Here is a 25,461-nt window from a genome sequence, read left to right on the forward strand (position 1 = left end):
TTACTTTATAATAAGCACAGTAATTTCCATCTATAACAGCTATATATTACATATAAGGAAACACTTAAAATAAAAAGAGGTCTTGGTGCATGTGCACAAAAGACAAGACTAAACTGCTTTTGTTTCTTCTGAAGTTCACTGGGAGATGAACTAGAAAGTACATTTCTAATTTCTGTGACATGATGTTAGCCTGGTATTTCACCACATATAAGTTTATAACAGAGCCCAGATTTTATGAGTTTGTGGCTTGACCAAATTTCCTTTTTAAAAATCTTGAACATTTGCAGATGAAAATAATTCCTGTTACTTTTTAAATTGCACTTTAGAAAATAAAAATATAAACACTTTGCAGATTTCAGAACATTCTAAACCCCAGAACTCTTTAATGATACAAACCCACATAAATTAAGCAATTTGGAGATTTAATATAAATAGTCACCCCTTTGTAGTAGGTTTGTTAAAGATAAAGCATTTCAGCACATGTTCTGCACAAAGCATTTGGGAGTCTTAAGTTTGAGCTTCAGAATTCCTTCTGAAAAGGACAAAAGAGAGACTTCCTGTCATTTCCATTGGTTTCTGCATGTGGGACCAATATGGGCAATGCAAAGTTTAAACAGATGCAAATGGTGAGGGGAGGAGGCAGTGTCATGCCTTGTTTTACATATTTCTCCATACCCAGACTGAATTTAAGTCACTCTCCTCACAGCTTCCAGAGTAGACTTCCCACTGAAGTTACTGCATGCTTGAATGGTCTATTTCACCAATATTTGCTTATGGAAATAAAGGGGAGTGACGGGGGTGGGGGGGCGGGGAGGAGGAGAGGAGTGGAGGAGGGGTTTGAGGCTGAGGGAGCCTCTGACCACAGCACAGCGCACCAGTAACCTTGTCTGATGTGATCATTAACCTTTCTGGAAAATGCAGCTGGCAGTCCTCTGAGGTTTGTCATTAGAATGTGAGGAGAGCCACACAGATATTGCACAGGCTATTTACAGATTGTTTGGTTTACTTTAAGAGCTATTGCTCCACTTGCGTGCAGCAGGAAAATGAGATTTCAACAATTTTTTTGTGTGTTTTTAATTTTTATGATGAGTCTTCACCTTATCCATGGACAAAGACCAGGTAGGACTTTGATACATTTGTATGGAGTAACTTGTTTTTATGCCTGTTTATGTCTCTGGATCTGAGTGCAATTGTGTTTATATTGAAAGTCACTTTGATGTGTTCACAATAATACTTGAGGTGAATGTGTAGGATTTCTGAAGTAATGCTATCCTGTTGGTGATAGGATAGATCTGAATATTTGAAAAAGCAACTGTATTTTAAAGTGGTAAATATTTTACCACTATTTTTCTATATGCAAAGAAAATCTAAATCTAAGCTATTGTAGATAGGTTGTTCTTATAAATAAAAAGAAATGCAAATGTTGGTCTAGTCATTATAGAGGTTAATAAATCTACAATTTTTAAGTAAAATTCAAATTTCAGAGCGGTTTTACCTAAAGAGCTGTTGCTGGCTGAGGAGAGCAATGTTAACCGAGTGAACAACATGTAAAAATCATAATATGGCAAAATGCAGATGAAATCATAAAACTAGTCAATAGTTGCAATTTCTTTTTTTTTTTTTTTTTTTTTGCAGTGCTGGGGATTGAACCCAGGACCTTGTGCTTGCAAGGCAAGCACTCTACCAACTGAGCTATCTCTCCAGCCCAATAGTTGCAATTTCTAATTATATAATTAGGTATGTCACCTAAAAGAAAGCGCAGTTTGTGCTTATAGAGCCAAAAATATGCATGATCAAGATACAATATTAATTTATCTGACATCTTTTCCAAGAGTATCAATTGTGTCGTATTTAACCAACAGAATTCGGTAGACAAAATTATTCCAATGCATTTTTACTTCAAAACCAAATACCTAAGGTTTTAAAGTACTAGTAGGTAAAAAATTTAAGTTTTCTAACATACAAAAACTACAAACTCAAGCTTTAATAGAAAGGTGATCATACTTACACCCAAATATATTTACTTGATATACACTTCTTCAGTTAGAACAGAAACAGTACAATACTCGTTAATTCACTTTTAGTTAATTAGAAGTTTGATCGTGTGAGGTTATTTTAAAAGATGTCCCAGGTTGTCCTTTTACATTAGTAAGAAAAAAATCCAAGTCAGCAACTTAGAAAGCAGCCTGATTCTTTCTTATTACCTACAGCAATTGCTATTCAAACCATTTCTTTTTTTCCAAAATACCAAACACTGTGGGCAATGTTCTTATAAAATATTGTGATTACCTTCCTACATAAAATAAAAGATAGAGCATATAGGAAGAAATCATATATGAAAGGAGGAGGATATTTTAAGATCTTGCTATTAACACTGTTAGGAATCTACTTTGTGTATATGCATCACATTATTTATATCATAATCACCTATAAACAAATAGCAAATAACCTTAGAATAGTTGGACTGAATATATAATTTTACATTCTACAGATTATAGAAGTTGATTTTTAAAAAAGGTTCCTAATGTTTCTTTTTCCTTCCTTTAGCTAATCTGGCCCTGAGAAGAAAACTGCACAGACATAACTGTCTTCAAAGAAGATGTATGCCACTCCATTCCCGAGTCCCCTTCCCCTGAGGTATTTGTGATAGAAAATTGTTTCACTACATTTAGTTAGCAATTTAAAAAAATGCATATTTGTATTTTGTGATTACAACATGATGATGTAAAAGTTTCGGGAATGTGTACTAATGAATGGAAGAGTGAAATAATATGATGTTTGGGAATTACTTTTATAGTTAAAGAAGAAGATAGGCTAGAGTAAAAAAAAAAATCCTGATTCTGTTGAACCTGAGTGATAGTTAATACTGTTCAGTATGATTGAGAATCTTCATAATTTAAAAAATCAGACATCAGGAGAATTTAATTATAAATAATAACTTTCTGGGTTTTGAAAAACACATTTTCCACTTAGAACATTTGAACATATTTACCCAATAACACTATAACAATACAGTATAGCCGCAACACTTCCAAGATTCATATATAAAATGAGCTTAATATTAATGGCAAGGCAGTTTTCCAGCCTCACTAACTGTAGTGGTCTTGATGGTTGCATCTTTAAGAATAAATTCTGAGTGAACTTTGCTCCTCCTTTTTTGTTTTATACTCACTAAAAGGCCAATGATTTTACCACCACCACTTTAGTAATATTACTGGCATCAATTTTCAAACACTGCCCAAGTTTAAGTCACTTCACACTAAAAACTAATTTGACATTCTATTGTAATTATTTTAAGCTCCTTGGATCATTTATCTTCCTAAAGAAAATACCATAGAAATATCCCACAGCTGGTTAACATACATAGGCATTTGCTAAATTAGCTTATTCAACTGGTCTGTAGACTCTACCGTTTATGGCTCTATTCATTCAGTGCAAAGAATAGTTGCTATGTCTATTGTGTAATATGTGCTTTTCAAACCTAGCAGAAGCCTTGTAGTAGTAAATTAAATGAAGTAATAAGCGTTTACCAGAGGACTGAGACAAAAAGCCAAGTTATCTATGCCTTATCTGCAACAAATTACTCTTTACTATCAAAAAATGAAAAGAAGGTTTGGTGGAAGCATCCAGAAAGATACAGTAGGGGGTTGCTGAGAAGCCAATTCAGAGTGATAGAAATATGCTTTAAAAGGATTAATATGTTAAAATACCCTTTGGTGTATGTGTCAGTGTTTCCAACAGAGCTTTTCAGTCTCACCTATACAGGCTTACAAGGAGTGAAGAAGTTCCAGGTTTTCCCAGCACTCCTCCGTAAATAACAAAGAGGAAAGGAGGCATTTCACAATTGCAAGAGAATTCCTGTATATACAGAGAAAGATGCCTTGCAAAATACAAACACAAGTCCTTAGTTAGCCACAGATTATTTTGGCTTTCACCGTACACAACCTACCATAAAAATTGAGCTACAAGTAAACAAGATAAGAGTAGTGAAATTTGAATTGTTAACGGAAATTTTGACTTGCAAACCACAGGGAAATTTAAATACAAGCTATGTAAACCATTTAATAATAACAATCCTTCACAAAAGTTAGCTGATAGTTTTGTAGAACTGCTCAAGTTACACATCCATTTTTAGTGTTTAGGCTAGTCCTAGATCCAGCTACAGTTCTTTGAAGACTGTAAAAGTCACCTGTTCGAATCCAGTGATTATTTTAAGAGTCAGTCAATGTAAGAGAAACATTAAGATAATTTTTCAAGGTCTTGTTCAATCAGTACTAACAAGTACTACCTTCAGATCTGACAACACACTTCTCACTGTCCTAAATACTAACTCACTTTCTATGTCTTGCAACAAAGCCACTCTGGCAAGTAGGTAAAGATACTATGAACCTAAGTAGTAAACTCTAAAGCAAAACCCTTCCTTTATTTTCTCCCTGTTTTCTACATTTTGCAGATAAAATCACATGTGGTTGATTCAGCTAGGGTTACGTCAGACTGTAAAAAGATAAACAATTGACTTTGGAAGTTCTCCAGATTAACCCACTAGAGTGATTTAGACCTTTAGCTCATTTAATCAGAGACCTATTATTTTTACTCTGTTTTGCCTGCTTCTAGAGTCCTAGTGATCCTTAGCATGATTTCCTACCTTGTATAACTGAGTCAATTAAATAGGAGAACTACGCTGCATACAGTGCATTTTCTTGATATTTGTTCTCCATGGAAATTTTTTAGCATTACCTTCAGCTCTGAGTGAGGAGAGCAATAGAAGGGATGTCAAGAAATGCAAGTTCACAGATTAATGAGGGAGTTACAGAATGGGAAATAAAGTAGGAACTTAAAATTCAAGTGTCTTCCCTCTGCCAACTGTAACATCTCAGTACATCAATGCCTTTATTTATAGATATGCACTCTAGATAACCACGTACCCTATTGATACTACTCTCTATTCAGCATTTTTTTTTTTTTTTTTTTTTTTTGTGAGGAGGGTATAAGGGCTTGAACCAGGGGCACTTTACCATTGAGCTATACTCTCAGTTATTTTTATTTTTTATTTTGAGACAGGGTCTCACTAAGTTGCTTAGGGTCTCGCTAAATTGCTGAGGCTACATCAAACTTACAATCCTCCTGCCTCAACCTCCAGTCTCTGGGATTAAAGGTGTGTAGTATAATGCACAGCCTGTTTCACTTTTTAATAACAATTACAATGTATGTTCATGGTATAAAGTGTATTTCTAACAGTATGAAAGAATATAAAGTCACAAGCCCTACGCTATAGTTTATTTTCACTTCCTAGGGGTAATGGCTTTGAAAAGATATGTGGTAAAGTGACTTTTAATACACTATTTTAAATTACTTTTTCTCATACCTTGTTTTCCATTCAAAATGTGTCTCTAGTTCTCTATTTTGTATCTTATTCTTAGCTCCTTGATCAAACCTCTGCTCTGCATTCCAACTCTTTCTGTAGTTGTCCTGTTGTCTTGGCATTTCTCACTCCATTCTATCTGCTGGACTTCCTGAAGCCCAATTCTGCTGCAGCATAGAATTTCCACTTTAGTGGAACACTTCGTCTCCAACATTAGCAGGGTTCTCAGGAACAACTCTTCTACTCATTTTTTCTTTAAAAACCTCTGATATTCAACTAACTACATTTCGAGCTTCAGTCACCTCTTTTCCCTTACTTTTTTGTTTTTTGTTTGGTTTTGTTTGTTTTGCAGTGCTAGGGCAGGGCTCAAACAATCCAAGGCCCCACATATGCTAGGCAAGTACTGTTATACACCAAACTACACCCCCAGCTAGCTTCCTTACCACTTCCTCTTCCAATTCACAACAGGAGACAGCTCCTCTTCATGGAGAAAAGGAAGATTATGAAGCATCTGTGACCCCATAGTGCTCTCTAGTGTCCAGCCCATGATCTTCTCACAGGCAAATTTCTTGAAATAGAGGCTGTTTCCTTTCTTCCCATTTTCAATACACACAGCTTTCCATTTCACCTTGGGAAAATTCCTATAGACTTCCCTCTAAACACAGTTCAGTCCTGATCTGTTACCTCACTATAGATGAACAGTGGAATGGATTTTCCTTGGCTTCCATGACACCATGCTTCCTTTGGTTTTTTCCCTGGAACAAATGACTATTCTTTTTAGGACCCATATAGGGTTCCTCCCTGGAATCATGTTAGCTGCCCTATAGGCACCTGGGGCCCAAGTCTACAGTGTATGTGCAAATCTCTTCTGTGGCTTCTCTGAGAACATTTTTTTTTTTAATATTTTTAAAAATTTGTTTTAGTTGTAGGTGAACACATACCTTTATTTTATTTTTATGTGGTGCTGAGGATCAAACCCAGGGCCTCATGCATGTTAGGCAAGTGCTCTACCGCTAAGCCACAATCCCAGCCCCTGAAACTTTTTTTTACATCTGTTTTCTGTTCTGTTATCATACTCAGGAAGACTTTCCATGATAACTCTTTTTATGAAATGGCAATACCTTGCCTTACCCAAGATACCCCATTCCCTTGGTTTGTTTTCTCCATAATACCCACTGTCATCTGACACATTTAATATATATTTACTTTGTTATTAGGTTTAGTATTTGCTTCTCTTCATTACAAGGTAAGTTTCATGAGAACAGGGACTTCCGTTTGGTCCCAGCTGTGTGCCCATTGACTATATTAAATTCTCCAGAAATATTTGATGAATGAGACTGAGGGTCTAGCTCAGTGGTAGAGCATTTGCCTAGCACGTGTGAAGCCCTGAGTTTGATCCCCAGTACACCCCTGTACTACGCACACAAATATTTAATGAACAAACTAATTTATACATAGAAGTGAACTTTTCAATTCCTCTTGCTCAGGTATTTCTACTATATTCTCGAAACCTGTAGAAAAATTATAAAGCTACCATGTACTAAATGTTCTTTATATTTGAGGCACTGTGCTATGAAACATAAATGTTTCTATCACATTCAATGTAGATCTCTGAGCACAGTGATCTGTTATTCACTGCTAGTTGGCTTCCCAGTGTCATTTCTACCTTGTAATAGTTCTGAATCTATTCCCTTTTTCATCTCTACTAGATACTATCTTAGTGCCTATCTATCCAGTATGACTTTAACATCTTAACTGCTTACTCCAGTCTCTGATTATTTGGTTTTGGAAGATTTTTTGTTTCTGGGTTGTTTTTTTTTTTTTTTCTTTACCATCTGATCTTTCTAAACTAAATCCTCTGTCCTATATTCCCAGTGACTCAGAAGAATGAGGCAAGAGGATTCCAAGTTTAGGTCAATTTGGGCAACTTAGAATGACCCTGTCTCCAAATAAAATGAAAAGGGTTGGGGTATAGCTCAGTGGTAGAGTACCCCTGGGTTCAATCCCCAGTACTTCAAAATAAGTCAATAAAATACACTGTGAATCCAATCTTGTCACATCTCGATGAATATTGTTAACTCCCTCCATAGGCTTTTAGGACAATGAGAACTCACATAATTTGGCAAACATAACTTACAAAATGTACCTCTCCAGCCTCATCTGTCGCCTCTTTCTTTTCTCCTCTCCTTTATCAGAGAGGACAAAAACTAAGACTGTTTATATCATCTGGATTCAAGTTCTGACCACAGCTCATTCTGGTGATCACTGGCAATTCACTTATCTTTTCTGTCTCCCTCTCCTCCCCAATCTGCAGAATAGAACTAGTTATAACAATAACGGGGCTGGGGAGATAGCTCAGTCGGTAGAGTGCTTGCCTTGTAAGCACAAGGCCCTGGGTTCGATCCCCAACACCACAAAAAAACAATAACGTGTGTTAACAATGACAATATGTGGGCACCTAATGAGTGCTAAATAAATAGTACCTAGAGTTCTTATTATTGTTACTCTATAATCAATCCATTCTCCAGCTCTTGCTGTTTGTCAAGCTACACTTCTGCCTACTCTTTTCTTCACTGTCATTCATCCTACAGAAAAAGTTCCTTGATTTTGATACCCTGCCAATTGTATTAAATGCCTTTTTGCTTTCAGAGCATTATTTGCATACTTTGTCAAAGTGCTTGATTCACTACATTATAATGTGTTAACTGTACTCCACCCCTGACTTCCCTACTTCTCCCTCTGTACTTTATAAATTTCTTGAAGGCAGAGGGTGGGTTTTGTTTTTGTATCTGCAGTCCAAAAGAGTACCTAGAACACAGTAGACATTCCATAAAATATTCCCAAAAGGAATAAAATAAGGCCAGGTACAATGGAGCCTACCTGTAGTGCCAGCTATTAGCGAGTCTGAAGCGGGAGGTCAATTTGGGCAACATAGTGACCATGTCTTTAAAAGAGGAATAAAATGAATTTTTTTCTTATTATCTTAGCATTTAAGACTTGCTGTTATCAAACCTGAATACACATTTTCAGTTTTACTTTCTAATATCACCTGCCAAGCCACACTGATTTCCTATCTCTGTTCTGGAGACCCCTTTTTTGTTTGTATTTTGTTTTTGTTTTTCCAACATTTTACCACATGTTGGTAAAATGAATCCCCTCCCTTATTTTATCAAGTCCAGACTCTTCCCCTCCCCCAGGTTCTCTCAAATCCCATTTTCTTCGTGAGGACTACCTGACGTCAATTAAAATAATCTTCATTCTCCCAATGATTAGCTTATGAGATTTGTTGTTGTCCTGAGCTACATCCCTAGCCCTGTATTATTTTTATTTTTGAGTCTGGGTCTCCCCAAGTTGCCCAGACTGGTCTCAAAGTTGCAGTTCTCCTGCCTCAATCTCCTGGGTCCTTGGGATTGCAGGCTCATCTCAAGCCTTGTTTGCTTGTTTGTTGATGTTGTTGTATTTTTGAGACTGGCAGGTTCTTATTAAACTGCTCAAATTGGCCTTAAACTTGCAATCCTCCTGCCTCAGCCTCCCAAGTCACTGGTGTTATAGGATGTATCACCACATCTGGCAAAACACAAAATGCAAAGTATTAACGAACATTGTTCAGATCGCTATTGGAGCAAATAAAGATTATAAAGTGAAATATAATGTAAAATGATAATTTCTTTAATAGCTTAAATTCGGACTTTTAAAGAAACAGGAGCTATATTTATACCTAAAGGTAAGAATATATAAATGTGCTTTCAGCACTGAAAAACAAGTAAATTTTTAGGACTTTCTTGTCTCTTAAAAAATAAGCTTAAAATAAGCATGGGTAAGGTGGTTTACTGGATGATACATATAATTATGATGTGTTTTCTCTTGTCTTCCAGATATAGAACTCTATAGCTGATTTCACTAGGTCTACCAGAAGAGGAGGATGAAGGAGAGATCTCAACCACCCAAAAGAACTTCATTATGGCAATAGGGGGATTGGTCGGACTTAATCATACTAAAAGGAGTTGTACCAGAATGGGATTTTAGTTCACAGGACTGCCTTCTTCCTGGTTATTCATTTGCCTACTTAACAAAAAATCACTCATCTTTTTCTGCAATTATTCCTAATTGATTAAAAAGAAAAACCTCTTTTAATGTCTTAGAACTCTATATAGGTAAAAAAAGGCAAGAATTTAAAACTTTTTTCATATTTCTATAATTCTCCAAAGTATTTGCTTTATATATGTTTGAGTAATTTTTACAATAAATGCTAAATCTAAAATCAATTGCATTGACTGGCTTTGCAGAACAGAAAGAAAATTATTGATTCATTAATTATTTATATTCAGAAACTAAGAAACTATAAGTTGCTACCATATTATATACTTTAGTGTTTATAAAAGTATGATTTTTATTTTATGAATAGTATCCATTTGAAGTCTAAGCATAAAATAATTGTAGTCCATGTTGTTTTAAAAGGAAATGTTTATTTCTCAATTTTTTTTTTTCTCATAATAAGAAGCCCATGTTTATTTCCTTGGGTGTTCTGTTTTACCGCCTTGATCATTTTGTAGAGAGAGTTCTTTAAAAAGCCTGGCATAGTCAACATCAAAATAGCAGTTATGCCACCAGGCGCAGTGGCACATACCTATAATCCCAGCAGTTCAGGAGGCTCAGGCAGGAGAATTGTGAGTTCAAAGCCAGCTGCAGTAATTTAGTGAGACCTGTCTCAAAATAAAAACTAAAAAGGGCTGGAGATGTGACTCAGTGGTTAAGTGTCCCTGGGTTCAATTTCCCCACACCAGGAAAAAAAAAAAAAAAAAATAGTTATGCCAATGATGCCCACAGCAAAATCTGTATCTAAAGTGAGTGTTCATCATTCTGATAAGCTTTGTTTTGATGTTGTTCAACCTGTGATAGTGAAATACACAAATAAAAAATCAGAAAAAAATAGAAATATGATTATCCATAAAGGAAACTATTCTGTCTAGATCTGAATTGATTAGGTGTTCCCAAGAGGTTAAATATGTTATTTATTAATCTGTATTTATTGAAAGACCATTAGCTTCGCATAACAAAGTTTTAAGTTAATTCCAGACAAGGAGTTTACAAAATCAAACTTGGACTAGAAGTTTGACTTTGTAAACATTATAGAGTAAGACAAGTTATTAAATCAGTAACGTTTATTTTGCTAAAATAGAAGTTTGGCATTTATATGTGAAAAATTTGAAGTAGAAGATCTCACAATATTATGGGGTTTATCTCCCTGTCAAAGTTGATTTAAAAATGTCTTTTGGAATAAAAGGTACTTAGACACTGAAATTAAATTTATATACAAAATAACATGTCTCATTAAGTTAGATATTATTGGGGAACTCCTAAATAATTTTTTGGATAAATTATAATTCCTTTCCACAAGTGCATCTGAGTAGAAACATAAGCTATTGTCAATTATATTTATGTTAAAACAAACTCACTTGTATTTTATGCATAAAAAATACTTTATACAATTCGAATACATCTCATTCAATAAAGCCTATATTTTTCAAGTATGAATTCTCATATTCACAGAAGAGTTAAAAAACAGACTTAATAATGTAAAATAAGCAAATGGCTATAGATTTCTGCTCCTAATAATTGTTTAATAAAACACTTGGTGACTTGAGTATCTTCTTGTGTGTGTGTGTGTGTGTGTGTGTGTGTGTGTGTGCTTACTAGTGGTTGAACCTAGGGGTACGCTACCGCTGAGCTACATCACAAACCACTTTAATTAAATTAATTAACTTACTTATTTTCATACTGGAGATTGCTAAATAGCTGCGGCTGGCCTCAAACTTACACTCCTTATGCCTCAGCCTACCAAGACACTAGAATTGCAGATGTGTACCACCATGCCTGGTCCTATTCAGTTATGTATTTGAGTGCTGGGGATCAAACCAACTGAACTACTTCCCCTGCCCTTTTTATTTTCTGTTTTGAGATGGGATCTCATCAAGTGCTTAGGGCCTAAATTGCATCCTGCCTCAGCCTCCCACTGGGGTTATAGACATGTGCCACTACATTCCGTTCCTTTTATTTTTTTGTTAGGAGGAGGACATGGAGATTTAGCCCATTAGATATTTCCCCAAGCTTTTTAAAAAATTTCTTACTTTGAGACAAGTTCTCACTAAGTTGCCGAGGCTGGTCACTGGCCTTGACCTAAGATCCTGTCTCAGTCTCCAGAGTTGCTGGTATGATAGGCATGCACCACCACACCAAACTATATTTTATTTTGAGACAAACTGCCAAAACTGGCCTTGGATTTTTATTTTCCTACCTCAGCATCCCAGGTGGCTAGGATTATAGGCATATATCACCACGCCCTGCTTCTTTATCTTTTCTCCGTATAAGAAATATTTAGTCTTGGAGCTGGGCATGGTGGTGCATGCCTGAAATTCCAGTGGCTCAGGAGGCTGAGGCAGGAGGATCACAAGTTCGAAGTCAGTCTCAGCAACTTAGTGAGACCCTGTCTCTAAATAAAAGGTAAAACAGAACTGAGGCAGCTTCTTTCTTTTTTTCTTTCTTTTCTTTTTGGTGCTGGGGATCAAACCCAGGGCCTTGTGCTTACAAGGCAAGCACTCTACCGACTGAACTATCTCCCCAGCCCTGAAGCAGTTTCTGAAAACCAAAGGCTGAATGTTCTCACTAATATGCAGATGCTAACAATAAGGGGTGGAGGGCAGGGGAGAACAGAAGTTCATGGGATTAGACAAAGGGGAATAAAGGGAAGGGAGGGGAAATGGGAATAGGAAAGAAAGTAGAATGAATTGAACATAACTTTTCTATGTTCATATATCAATACAAGACCAGTGTAACTCCACATCATGTACAATCACAAAAATGGGAAGTTATAATCCATGTATGTATATGTCAAAATACATTCTACTGTCATGTAAAACTAAAAATAACAAAAAATGGGGGGTAGGGGGTAGTGGCTTAGTGGTTAAGAGCTCCTGAGTTTAATCCCCCATACCAAAAAATAAATGAATACTCAGTCTTGAGTATATAATGATAGAAATGTTCTTGATACTTGTCTCTTTCCATTGCTTATTCCTTTTAATTGAGGCATTTCTGACTCCATCTTGCTGTGTACCTAACACTGCAAATCTCTTAATTAAATACTATCATTAAAAAAAAAAAAAGACAGCAAGGGCAAAGATTCAAAGTCTACCAAAACTTAATAACCAATGGCACATCTGCTAAAAGTGGCATATTAGAACAAGTCCTTGACAAAGTTGGGCATGGTGGAGCTCACCTGTAATTCCAGCTACTCAGAAGGCTGAGGTAGGAGCATCTTCAACTTTGAAGCCAGAATTGGCAATTTAGTGAGACCCTCTCAAAATAAACAAAAAAGGATTACATGTGGCTGCCGCCATTTTGAGACAATAGCCAGGCCCCGTAGGACCCCTGGCCGGACTGACTGAGCCTCGTCTCCAGGATCCCTCAGCCCAACCGATCACTCCCTGCCTCTGGGGCCCTCACATCGACTGACTGCTCCCTGCTGCTAGGACCCCCAGACCAACTGACTGCGCACCACAGACGGACTGATTGCAACCGGCCTCCAGGATCCCACAACCACACCAAACACACCGGACCTCCAGGACCCCTGCCTGACCAACTGCATCCCGCCTCCAGGACCTCCAGCTGACCACGTCCATACCCTGAGCTGCAGCTCCCCATGTGCCAACACATTTCGAAGCCAGAGCTGCCATCTTGGATAATCCTGGAAGCCATAGTTCTGATCTTTAGGTGGGGCAAATCCCATCCTGAGACACCTGCTGGAGGCTTGAAGCTCATTGTCAGGTTGTCCATTTAATTTCATTTGTCAAATTAATTGGCATAAAATTTCTTATAATGGGGCTGGTGGCATGGCTCAGCTGAACAGCACCTGCCTGACCTGCTCCGGGCCCTGGGTTCCACTCAATCGTCCATCATGCCCCTTATTATTCTGCCACTATACTGAATTCTATTGGGTAGAGTCAGCTTTGTCCAGGCTTAGACTATTTCTCTGCTCACATCAACCACAAAGACCACCGGATCGTCTTCTGTATTTCTCTGGCGAGTGGCAGATATATTTAGATGATCCTGGACTTACTTAGCCAGCACTAGTGTGTGGTTTTTTGCTTTTGGACCACTAACAGAATCCAGTCCTAGGAGACATGAGTTCCCGTCTAGGGAGGCCCATCTGCAGACTATGGTAGAAGCTGGCGAGACCATGAATGGGGCATATGATACAGGAGGAGGGATCCTGGGGAAGAGCCACCCTGTGCTCCTGGAATTCCTGAATGAGATGCTTGGGGTATGGCTGAATCTGAAATGTCCCAGTGGCTCCTTCATTAAAGATTCAGTCCCTAGCTTGACACAACTGGGAGGTGGAGGATCCTTTAAGAAGTGGGGCCGGCTTGGAGGGAGTAAGGTCATCTGGGGTGTGCCCTGGAAGGGGGGAGACCCTGTCCCTTCTGTCTCTCTCTTTGATTTCTGGCCACTGTGCATGCCCCCAGGTACTCCCTATCACGATCTGCTGCCTCGCTACGCCCCAAAGCAACAAGCCAACTGACTGTGGATGTTAAAACGATGAGCCAAAATAAACCTTTCCTTCTTATAAAAAATAAATAAATAAAAAATAAATAAATAAATAAATAAAAAAGTTCAGGTGTGGTGGCACACACATGTAATCCCAGTGATTTGGGAGGTTGAGGCAGGATCACAAGTTCAAACCCAGTCTCAGCAACTTAGACCCTAAGCAACTTAAGTGAGAGACCCTATCTCAAAATAAAAAATAAAAAGGGGCTGGGGATGTGGCTCAATGTGTAGAACACCATTCATTCAATGCCTAGTACTGCAACAAAGAAAAGTTCGTCATTTCTAATATTTTCAGAACACAAAGAGATTTTAGTGAAGGGGATCATGAGTAATTACGCCACCCTAATTTTAATCCCTAGGGTGAGTCAATGAAGTAGGCCAAATAAAGAGTGGTGGACCAAAGAATATTGTACATACTGTTTGTTCTCCTGTTTCATCCTTAGAGCTTCCCTCCCAAAACTGAAATCTGTGAAATCTTTGTTTCCATGCCCGAATCACTTTTACTCTCCGATTCAGGGATAGTACTAGAATAAACAGACACAAAATTTAAGAGTATGTCCAAATCTTAGTAATCAAAATAACATTTGCAATGGTTTTTATCTTCAAAGTCCCCCAAATGCTTATGTGTTAAAGGCTTAAGTCCCTAGCTTGTGCCATTGGGAGTTAGCTGAAACTCTACAAGATGAGGCCTAGTGGGTAAACTGGTCACTGGAGGTAAGCCATTGAAGGGGATTGTGGGACACCAGTCTCTTCCTCTTCCATTGTTTGTGCCCTGGCCGTGAGGTAAATGGCTTTGTTCCACTATGTCCTCCTGCCACAATGTGCTACCACAAGCGCAGAACAAGGGGGTCAATCAGTTATGGACTATAATCTGCAAAACTGTAAGCCAATATAAACCTTTTCTCTTTGTAAGTTGTTTTAACTCAATTTTTGTAATAACAAGAAGCTAACTACCAAACATTTTAATGCCTTTTTTTTTTTTTTTTTTTTTTGCGGTGCAGGGGATTGAACCCAGGGCCTTGTGCTTGTGAGGCAGCATTCTACCAATTTACCAACTGAGCTATATCCCCAGCCCTTTAATGCCATTTTAACCCTCCTTAAAATGCATGGAAAAAAAATCAAAATTTTAAATAAAACATGGATTCAGATACACCATGTTAGAATTGGGCCCTGTGTTTCCTTCTTTCATCTTTGCTTTCCCCCCAAAAGGACCTTACTTCCCAAACTCCAGGTCTACATCCCATTACCATTCTTGGCTTCCATTAGGTTAGAATGTTCTTAGAAAAAGCACTGGATTCCAGTCCTGGCTGTTTTTTCACATTTAAGTTCTTATCTCACTGTAAAATTATATAATTGTGTTCCAAAATATAGGAGAAGTAGAGATGCTATTAATTGGAGGCTCTTGTTCCTGTCAAGTGCTCTGCAGAAAAGCTACTAACACGTCTGGAAGTTTCCCTTCTGATTATACACTTAAGAATCTGCAAACACTGCCAGGCGCAGTGGCACATGCCTGTAATCCCAGTGACTCAGGAGGCTAAGGTAGGAGGATCATAACTTCAAGGCCAGTCTCAGCATGTTAGCAAAATCCTCAGCAACCTAGTGAGACCCTGTCTCAAAAAAGGACTAGGGATGTACTGCCCAGTATTTACTGGGTTAAGTGCCCAGGGGATTCAATGTCCGGTACCCCTGCCCAAAATAGAATTAGGTGGGGACTGGAGCTGAGGCCTTTATTGGTGACATTATATGCTGGGGAATAAACCCAGGGCCTCACACATGTAGGCAAGTGCTTTACCACTGAGCCACATTCCTAGCCTAGAACTAAAGCTTGTTGCTTCTCCAGCAATGTTATAAATCCATCCTTTGCACATTGCACAAGTTTTTCATACATTTGAAAAATGCTTCTCATGTCTGTAATCCTAGCACTCAGGATGGTAAGGCAGGAGGATTCCAAGTTTGAGACCATCCTCAGCAAATTGGCAAGATCCTAAGTGAGACTCTGTCTCAAAAATTAAAAATAAAAAGGACTTGGAATGTAGCTCAGTGGTAAAGCACCCCTGGGTTCAATCCCCACTACCAAATTAAAAAAAAAAAAAAGCTTCTAGAACTCTAGAACCATGAATGCTTCTCACATGTCCTGAGCACTCACACACCACCTAGCAAGCTTCTACCAGCAAATGCCAGACCTGGACAAATCAAAAGCTTTCTCTTAAAAGCCCTGAGACTGAGAACTCACAGAAGGCTGGAGGTTTGGAAGAGCTTACACATTTGATTTAGCGCCTATGAATAAGCCTCAGTGGTATAAAGGTGGTTACCCAACCTGGAGTGTGCCTCCTACTACTGTACAAAGCTGGTCGCAGACGCCGGTCTCACTGTTCTTTGATCAGGATCGGATCACATCTGCTGGGGGGATGTTGTCTGAAGCAAGGCTGGGCACTAGGATAATAGTCTTTCCCTTCCATTCAGAAGCTCTCAACTTTCCAACTTCAACTTTCCTGCATCCATCTATTCTAGAGGCAGCAACAGGCACTTGTGTTTCAAGTTAGTTGTAAAACACACAAGTACCTGTACTCGTAAACCAGTAAATAGAATAGCAAATAGAAATAAATTTCTGTTGACAAGAAACTCCGTATCAGCCACACGGATGGCATTGTGTGCTTTGGACCCCTTCTGTGTGTGTGTGTGCGCGTGTGCACGCAAGAGCTCCTAAGCACTGAGTTACATTCCCAGCCCTTTTTATTTTTTATTTAGAGACAGGGTCTTACTAAGTTACCTACAGCCTCACTAAGTTGCTGAGGCTGGTTTCGAACCTGCAATGCTCCTGCCTCAGTCTCCCGATCACTGGGATTACAGGTATGTGCCACCATGACCAGCTGATCTCTATGTCTTGAAAGAGGTGCCACAGCCATTGCTCTCCTGCCACAGCATGAAGCCTCTCAACAAAGTTTAGATTAATTCCCTTTTCAACTTTCCTTCTTTCCTCTCCTTTCAAGGAAACTGAAAATCATTGTTCAACATTTTTTTTGGGGGGGTGGGTACCGGGGATTAAAGCCAGGACCACTCCACCACTAAGCCACATCCCCAGCTCTTTCTATTTTTTATTTTGAGACTATGTCTTGCTAAATTGCTGAGGCTGGCTTTGAACTTCCTATCCTTCTTCCTCAGCCTCCCAAATCCTGTGCCACCACACCTGGCTAACCATTTCTTAAAGGGGGGAAAAAAAAGTACTTGAATAAAATAAAACTCTTCCTTCTTTAACCACCCTATTTAAACTAAACATTTCAATCTATTCTAAAAATAACTGAATTGAGTTTAGCCTATCATTCAGGTGTGGTAGTACACACCTATAATCCCAGCGGCTCAGGAAACTCAGGCAGGAGAATTATGGCATCTTGAGCAACTTAGCAAGACCCTGACTCTAAATAAATATCAAAAGGACTGGAGATGTGGCTCAGTGGTGAGTGTCCCTGGGTTCATTCCCCAGTACCAAAACAAACAAACAAAAAAAAACAGCCTTTCTTTTTTAAAAACTACTTTTTTTTTATTAATAAACATTTTTTTATGAACTATTACTACAAAGAACTTCAGCAAGAAGGGAAATAAGTTTATGATCTTTGAGTAAACATTTTAGCATAACAGTTTGTGACCAGATATTGAGAGAGAGAAAGATCAAGCTTATAAACACCATTGCTCTGTATCAACTGGAATACACTAAAAATAGGATAATGGAAATACATGTTCTTAAAGCATTTCCACAGGAAATGCTCATATTTTATGACATTCTAAATCATTTAGCAATTATATATACTACATTAACTAAAACACAGGTATTCCTTATTGCACATTTCAAAGTTGGAAGGATACTTTAGCTTAAGAGGTGATTGTTATATAGAGAGGGAAATGATAGTTTTGAATTTTGTGGCTCAAAAATGCATACTGCCAAGGCAGCCTAGTTCTAAAAACAAACCCTTAAAACTTTTGGATTTTGAAGCCAATAATCCCTTAACACAATGAATAGTACACAGTCCACACTCTAAGTGTCAGAGGTCATGGTTATAGGTTCTGTTTTAAAGCCTGTGAACAGCCCTGGCTACTGCTCTGAGAGGCAGGTGAAGGTTCATCTCTCAAGCCTGAAGGTGTCATGTCTCTTGCAGCAGGTGATGGTGAGTAGTCTTGGGGCCCATGGGTTGGGGGTGGTAATCGGGTAGCAGGAATGAAGTACTCTCTTGGACCAAATGAACCTAAAGGTCTAAATGGTGTGGGTCCTGGTAAAAATTCCTGAGGGTCAAGAGGCAGATCCTGTTTTCCAGGTGAAACACTTGGTGCATATTCTCTTAAGCCTAGTGGTGGATGCACACCAGGACCAAATGGTGGAGGAAGTGGCCAAGGCCCAAAAGGCCCACCAAGCTGAAGTGGCGGTCCATAACAGATGGTGGTAGAGGCCCTCCCACAGGGGAGTCCATGAGAGATACCCCTGGGAAAGGAGAGGTCCCTTTTGTAGCCATATTAACTTTGCCCTCATCTATCATCTTGGCCGGAGAAAAGCTTCTGGAGCTGCTGTTCATGGGAGCTGGACCACATCTCTGGTCAGAGGCAAAGGGTTTCCCAGATGCCTCAGAAGACCATTGAGGACAAGGTAAAGGTCCATCCATTGACCCATATTCACTTCTAGGCAAATCTCTTCGATTAGGAGTAGCAGAGAGAGGTCTCCCAGCTGGCTCTGCTGTCAATGGAGGGGAACATTTCTCTACCACTCACAGGGGACAGGCCAAAAGAGCCATTCTGGCTCAGTGGACCTCTCTGGGGAGGGTTTTGTGTATTTGGTCTTCCCGGCTTTGGTTTTAGAATCACAGGTTCATCTTGCCACATTGCCATCTTTTGGGTCATTTCCAATAATTTGTGTCTCAAATTAGCAGCTTCCCTTTTCTCTTCAGCTATAGCTCTTTCTGCAGCACGAGCTTTGAGCCAGTTATCATGAGCTTTCTTCTCATAAGTAGCAATCTGGTTTTTAAATGAGACTTCTGTTTTCTGTAATTCTTCCTCCATTTCTTCAATTCTCTGCTCATAAGTTTTAACTTCCTCTGTAGCCAAAAGCACCTTTTCATCTGCAGCTCACAGTTGCTGTTCTCTTTCTTGTCTCTCCTACTCTTCTTGACTCAGTTTCTTTTGCAGAGCCATCTCCTTCTGCTGGTACAGTTCATTTAAAATCTCCACTTTCTGCCTCAGAGTTTTGCAGTCATCTTCCAGTCCAGCTTTAGCAGACTGTAGTGAATTGCGGTCATCTTCTAATTTCTTTATTTGGTCTTCTAGGTTACATTTTGTGGACATCGAAGCTCTTAGCTTAAGTTGTAAAAGTAGATCCTCTTCAACTACTGATATTGCAGTTTGTGTCTGAGAGACATCCAACAGCTGCTTAATTTGATTTTTCACCTTCTCACTTCCTACTTCTCCATTGGCTAATTCATCTGACTCACCTCCTCCTTTATTCTGACCCTCAGATTCCAATTCACACTCTGATTCAACTGTGTAATACAATTAGTCAAAGCATTAATATTATCATCTTTGTGAGTAAGAGCTACTTCTAAGTCTTTCTGGGACTTCTCAAATGATTTTATTTGCTCACTGAGCTCAGCATGTGATTTATTCCCATCTTCGATTTACTGTTGCAACTGCTCTTTCTTCTTCTTAAGGGTAGCATTTTCTTCCTGAACCCGATAGCATTCAGACTTCACCTTCTCTTCACTAAGCTTAGCTTCATTAAGAGCAATTTGAACCTCTGAAAATTCTAAAGCATTCATTGAAATACCATCCTTTAACTTCTCTATAGATTTCTTGTTTTCTAATATCAAGTCCTGATTCTTGACATTCTGTTCTCTCTCAGATTCTAACATAACACGAAGACTTTAAGCTCTGTCATCAAGAATCTCATTAGTTTCTTCAAGTAGCTTGATTTTATTCTTATATTTAATTGCTTCATCAGAGAGAATCATATTTTGTTTCTTGGTTTCTTGGACATGTTTCTTTGATTCCTTGTCTGTTCATAATTTGACAATTTTTGCACCAGTTCTTCATTTTCTTTTGTGATATTAACTTTTCACAAATTTGCTGTTCAGTAACTTGATATACTCTATCTTTTACAACAAGGATAGTTCTCCAGAAGAAAATGGCAAATGAAACAATTCCCAAGAAGACAGTGAGAAGTACAGGCTTCCATGGTAATCTACAAAAATCAAGCCCAGGCTGAACATCACTGGGCAATGTAGCAACTAGCTCCTCAAAATTCTCCAATAGCTTCTTCGAGAGATAGGATCCTGGCAGCTCATATTTCTTATGTGCTTGCAATGTTTTCAAGTATAATGAGTCTAAATACTTTAAATGGAGCATATATTTCCGTTTGTAATAGGTCTTATGACATCATATTGTCTAACACCTGGATAGAATCCCTCTGAATAATACTTCTCTCATAGATAGCCGGGTTTTAATGACTAAAAAAATTATGTAAGACAAAAACTTAAATATATGATAAAACTAATTAATTTTATGGCTACAAATAAAACCACGAGGATAATGAATAATACAAATAATGATCTATTTCTCTAAGGTTTTAAATCATATTTCCATTCTACTCTATATAAACAAAGACAAATGACAAGTAATTCCAGACACCTCTAGAAAACTGGCTTAGATAAACTACTCTGAATTTAACTTCCTTCTATAAAACTAAACATCTAATTCTAAATGTCTGCTTAACGGGAGAGTATTAAACACCAGCCTAGGCTCCACTATTCTACACCGCCCTCTACAAGTATCCGAGATAACGAGATAACGCTCACTCTGGCCCCATCTCCCAACAGTCTCCATAGGGATAAGACCTATTGTGTCGTTAGCTGCATCTAGGAAAGTAACAGGGGGCTTGTCACCTCTAAGTGTTCCCTTAAAAATGCAATGAGGAAAGCTTCAAGTACCCTCTCACCCGCCTCGCTGAACAATCCAGTTCGGTCCTGCCTGCCTGGGGCCTGACACTGCATTTCTCCGTCGCCACGTCAGTCAGTGCACCCACTCGGCTCAGAACGCAGCCACCCGCCTGCCGCAGCGGGGGTCCCTCCATATGAGGGCCGCGTAGAGCACCCACTGGGGTCCCAGAAGCTCCGGGTCACCCGAGGAAGCGGAGACAGAAGGCACGGTGGCAGGTACTGAGTCCTTCGTGTACGGACAGCTGAGCGGAGACGATGCTTCCCTGCTGAAGGGCACAGGACTCGACCTCTTCCACCGTTTCCTGAGGCCGGAGGACCCAGCACAGCGGGTGGGTACTGGGAATGAACTTGGCCTCCCCCCCGCCGCTGGCGCTTTCCGCCCCACGCCTGTCTAAAAATTACGTTCAAGTGACAAGGAAAATACAAATTTGGGCATTTTTCTCTATAAGTTTTACAAATGATACCAAAGCAAAAGCACTTAAATCTGCTCACTCCTAAATTTATTTATTTCTGAGAATCTAACCCTGGGCCTCAAACATGCTTAGCAAGTGTTCTCACCCCCAGGCTTTGCTCTGTCTAAATTTAATTTATTCCCTCAGAGAGAAACGGAAAAAGTTATTTTTAGGTGAATTTATAGATAATGCATATAATTATGGATGAACAAAACACAATTTTATGTGTAACATATATGCATATGTATATGTGTATATATGTATTATATATATACACATACATATACATCATTTACCATGTCAAACACTGTTCAAAATGCTTTAATTTATGAAAACTGATTTAGTACTCAACAATTTCAAGAGATGTGCTGTACTATTATTATTGCTCCACTCTTCCTTTATTTTTAAATAAGAAAATAAGCATCAAAAGATAACCTGCAGGGCTGGGGAGATAGCTCAGTCGGTAGAGTGCTTGCCTCTCAAGCACAAGGCCCTGAGTTCGATCCCCAGCACTGCAAAAAACAAAAAAACAAAAAAAAAAAAAAAAAAAAAAAAAAGATAACCTGCAAAAGGTCAAATAAGGTAAAAGAACTTGGATTTGAACTCCTGGAAGCCTGGTTCCAAATCCTAGACTCATCCAAATCCTAGACTTTATCTTTCTCTTCTAATAGTTACACAGATATTGAAAGTGTGCCCTCATATACACACAAATGTTTCACAATACAAATAGTCTGTAGTGTGTCCTTGCTAAAATCATATGGTACTACCAAAGACAAAGATTACAGAAGATCTTAGGAGTAACAAGCATGAAACATTCCTTGACTGAGAAATTAGTTTACACTCTAATAAACTGAGCACAGTTTCTGTAGAGGAGTAAGGATGAAGCCAGATTGCTTCTGAACTCCACATGCTATTTCTAAAACCAATTGGTCCCGAAGACTCAAATAAATAATAACTCTTGGTTAATTAGCATCCATCAGCTAGTCTGGTCCCATCCAGTATAATTATGATGTACCCTACAAAGCATGGTCAGCCCTTCAAGACGCAGTGCCACACTGATGGGGTTCCTATGTTAAGTAATTTTTGTGCCATATACTGTGACAGGGACTCATTTTGCATATTATGATATTTAAATTGAAATAATTCCCTCATCCCACAGAGAAAGAACAGAGGTGAACTGCTGCCACTAGTATTTCAAAAGGTTTAGCAACCAGGACTTTATCAATATCTGTTGATTTTCTAGTTCACACTGGTAACTGCTCACAACCCTCCACTTCTTGGATCTCTTAAAAGTATCAAATACTGTTTCAACTATTTCCAGTCGTCCTTTCAAAGATGTATGACCTCATGTTTAAAATGTTTCCCTGAGCTGGGTGTGCAGGCACACACTCGTGATCCCAGAAACTCAGGAGGCTGAGGCAGGAAGGTCACAAGTTCAAGGCCAGCCTGGGCAACCCGGTGGAGAGATCCAGTCTCAAAACAAACCATCATCAAGGCTGGGGATGAGCTCAGTGGCAAATCGCTCCTGGGTTCAATCTCCAGTACCTTCTCCCCAAGGCGCAAAAAAGAAACCCTCAACTTTGTCTCAGAAGCCCTGCACTGACTCTTGCTCATCTCATCATCCTAGCAAAAGCCATTTCCTACACTGCAAGTTCCAACCAATTCATATTCATTCCTTCCACCTGCCTAAACCATGACCTACTCAGGAGAGGCAGAGGTGAACCCAAATGGCTGGGATGGGCCTAATTCTGCCCAGGGCACAGACACACCCACCCATTGAGATGCAAACTGATCCAAAGAGGGGCGGGTTCCTCGTAGATGTCCCCGGTTCACCTCCTCAACGAGGCGACCTTGCTCCAGGCTACTGAAGCAGCTTCTCTGCTGAGCTCCACTCCCTTACCGTCGGAGAGAAGGCCTGGCGAAGCTTCCAAAAGCAGCCTGCCGCCTTCCTTTGGGCCTCAGATGGCACACAGAAACAAAAACATCGTGGTAAGAATCTGAAAAGGGTGCGCTGGGAACTAAACAGTGGAGGAGGCCAACTGGGCGCGGCTCAGTGAACCACCCAGCTCTGCTAAGGAGCTCTTTACGCTCCCGCCTCCACCACCCCGGGGCACTGGGCACGCGCAGGCTCATGCCCCGCCCACTGTCTACGGAACAGCCAATCACCGCGCGGCCTTTCCGGCGGGACCGCTGGGGGTCTCCATCACTCGCCCCTGCGCTCCGGGATTCCAGCGAGTTTCCAGCCCGAGCTGTTGAGCCGTCTGCGCCAGGTAAATGGGGAGGGTGGCAGGAGGGAGCCGGTCGGCCCCGGGGGAAGCTGTCTGAGGAAGGGCTTCGTGGGCGGCTACTGTCCGCAGGGTCGCCCCTTAGGCGACTGGGCCTCAGTCTCTGGCGAAGGTCTTGTAAAAATCAGACACCCGCGTCCCCGATCAGTGGAGCAACAGCAGGGGCAGTGGGCCTTGGTAATTAAACTTTCAAGAAGATGCGAACCTAATGAGAACTAGTGAAGTGGCCACCTTATCTTCAAAGAATTGCTGTCTGCATTTGGGTTGGGGTCGTGGAGGTAGGGGAGTGGAGTGGTAGCCGCAGTTTGAGAACTCGCCACCCTCCATCACCTGCACCCTCTAGTCATCCTTCAGCCCTCACTTTATACATGAACTGTTGTAGGATCAGTTATGCTTGGGAATATGTAGTATGCCAGTGGTTAAAACAACTGGAATCCACCATAGACTTTATTTATTCATCACTTCAGCAAAGATATAGACCACCAAGAACCTTGTGGTCAAGTGGGGTTGGGACCCACTAGATCATGAACAGCCAAAAAAGCCAGGCATCTAGTGCACACCTGTAATCCCAGTGACTCTGGAGGCCAGGGCAGGAGGATGGCAAATTTGAGGCCAGCCTGGGCAATTTAATGAGATCTTGTCTCAAAGTAAAACAAAGACTATAATGGTAGAGGGCTTCTGGACCCAATTCCCAGTACAACAAAGACAAAGAACTGGGGGGGGGGGGGAGCAAAAAATAATTGTAAAGTCAGTTCACAACTTTGACAAAGAGGCTAGAAGTAGATCTCAGTGGATCTTTTAAGTTTGGGGGTTTCCCTCCCCCCCCCCCCCCCTTAAAGGAGTAGTTCATGAAGTAATGGTCATCACCTGGGAAGTTAAACAGACTTGTTGAATCAGACAGGGTTGTGGCCAAGCAACCTTTCATCAAGATTTGCAGGTGTTTATGATGCAAGCTATCGTTTCAAAACTGCTTTCTTAAATTATAGAAGACCACTGAGTTGTTTTAAGTTGGAAAATAAAAGTATTACATTTGTACCTGGAAAGACCAGGGTAGTGTGGTGGCCAAGGCCTGTAATCCAGCCACTCCAGGGAGGCTGAGGCAGGAGTATGGAAAGTTTGAAGCTGACTGCAATTTAGTGAGACCCTGTCTCAAAATAAAAAGGTTTGGTGATATAGCTCAGTGATTCAATCCCCAGTACAGAAAGAAAGAAGAAGAAACAAAAGATTGATTCTGCTACATACTTAGGAATGGATTGGCGACACCATTGTGTATTCCACAGAGAAACATGGCTAACTTTAATTACAATGGTGGTAGTGTCTACAGAGCTGTTCTAAAAAGGAGGACTGATGAAAGGGTGGCAGAATAATATCTGAAGTATGTATTATATCCTTTGCACTGTAATAGAGTTCCTTTTTTGCACATGCTTTCTTTTTTTTTTTTTTTTTTTTGTGGTGCTGGGGATTGAACCCAGGGCCTTGTGCTTGTAAGGCAAGCACTCTACCAACTGAGCTATCTCCCCAGCCCCTGCACATGCTTTCTTTAAATTATTGTATTCTGACTTTACATGTTTTCCACTTGTTCCCTGCAGTCTATTACTTCTGTGACATTGGGAAAGGTTCTCAAAAAATTTTCGACCCTTTTTTTTGTTCTTTATTTTTTTTTTGGTACTGGGGATTGAAACCCAAGTGTGTTAGAACAATCCCCAGATGAAGTTGGTTTAGGGTAGGTATCAAGAGGAAAGATTTAATCAATTTATGTAGGTACTGGGGATTGAACTCAGGAATGCATT

General features: G+C 39.7%; 1 protein-coding gene and 1 pseudogene across 2 annotated transcripts; one reads left to right on the forward strand and one right to left on the reverse strand.

Moving 5' to 3' along the window:
• The first annotated feature begins 868 nt into the window (after window positions 1-868).
• On the forward strand, window positions 869-10,206 carry APELA (apelin receptor early endogenous ligand). Its single transcript, XM_079140114.1, has 3 exons — window positions 869-1,119; window positions 2,548-2,637; window positions 9,238-10,206. Exons 1-2 carry the CDS (start codon window positions 1,044-1,046, stop codon window positions 2,634-2,636), a joined length of 165 nt encoding a protein of 54 aa, XP_078996240.1. The 5' UTR covers window positions 869-1,043; the 3' UTR covers window position 2,637; window positions 9,238-10,206.
• A 7,792-nt stretch (window positions 10,207-17,998) lies between these two features.
• Window positions 17,999-21,068, reverse strand: LOC306662160 (transport and Golgi organization protein 1 homolog; annotated as a pseudogene). The gene is made up of 2 exons: window positions 20,934-21,068; window positions 17,999-20,329 (listed from the first exon to the last, which is right to left on the reverse strand). The product of its transcript is annotated as a transport and Golgi organization protein 1 homolog (transcript).
• Window positions 21,069-25,461: the final 4,393 nt, after the last annotated feature.

The sequence above is a fragment of the Sciurus vulgaris genome (genome assembly GCF_902686455.1).
Source record: "Sciurus vulgaris genome assembly, chromosome: 5".
Classification (NCBI taxonomy): Eukaryota; Metazoa; Chordata; class Mammalia; order Rodentia; family Sciuridae; genus Sciurus; species Sciurus vulgaris.

What these genes read in the sequence shown, in the direction of transcription:
- APELA (XM_079140114.1), top strand. Translation starts at nt 1,044, where the DNA reads ATGAGATTTCAACAATTTTTTTGTGTGTTTTTAATTTTTATGATGAGT. An exon ending in TATCCATGGACAAAGACCAG is followed by an intron (nt 1,120 to 2,547) that starts GTAGGACTTTGA and finishes TCCTTCCTTTAG; the next exon opens with CTAATCTGGCCCTGAGAAGA.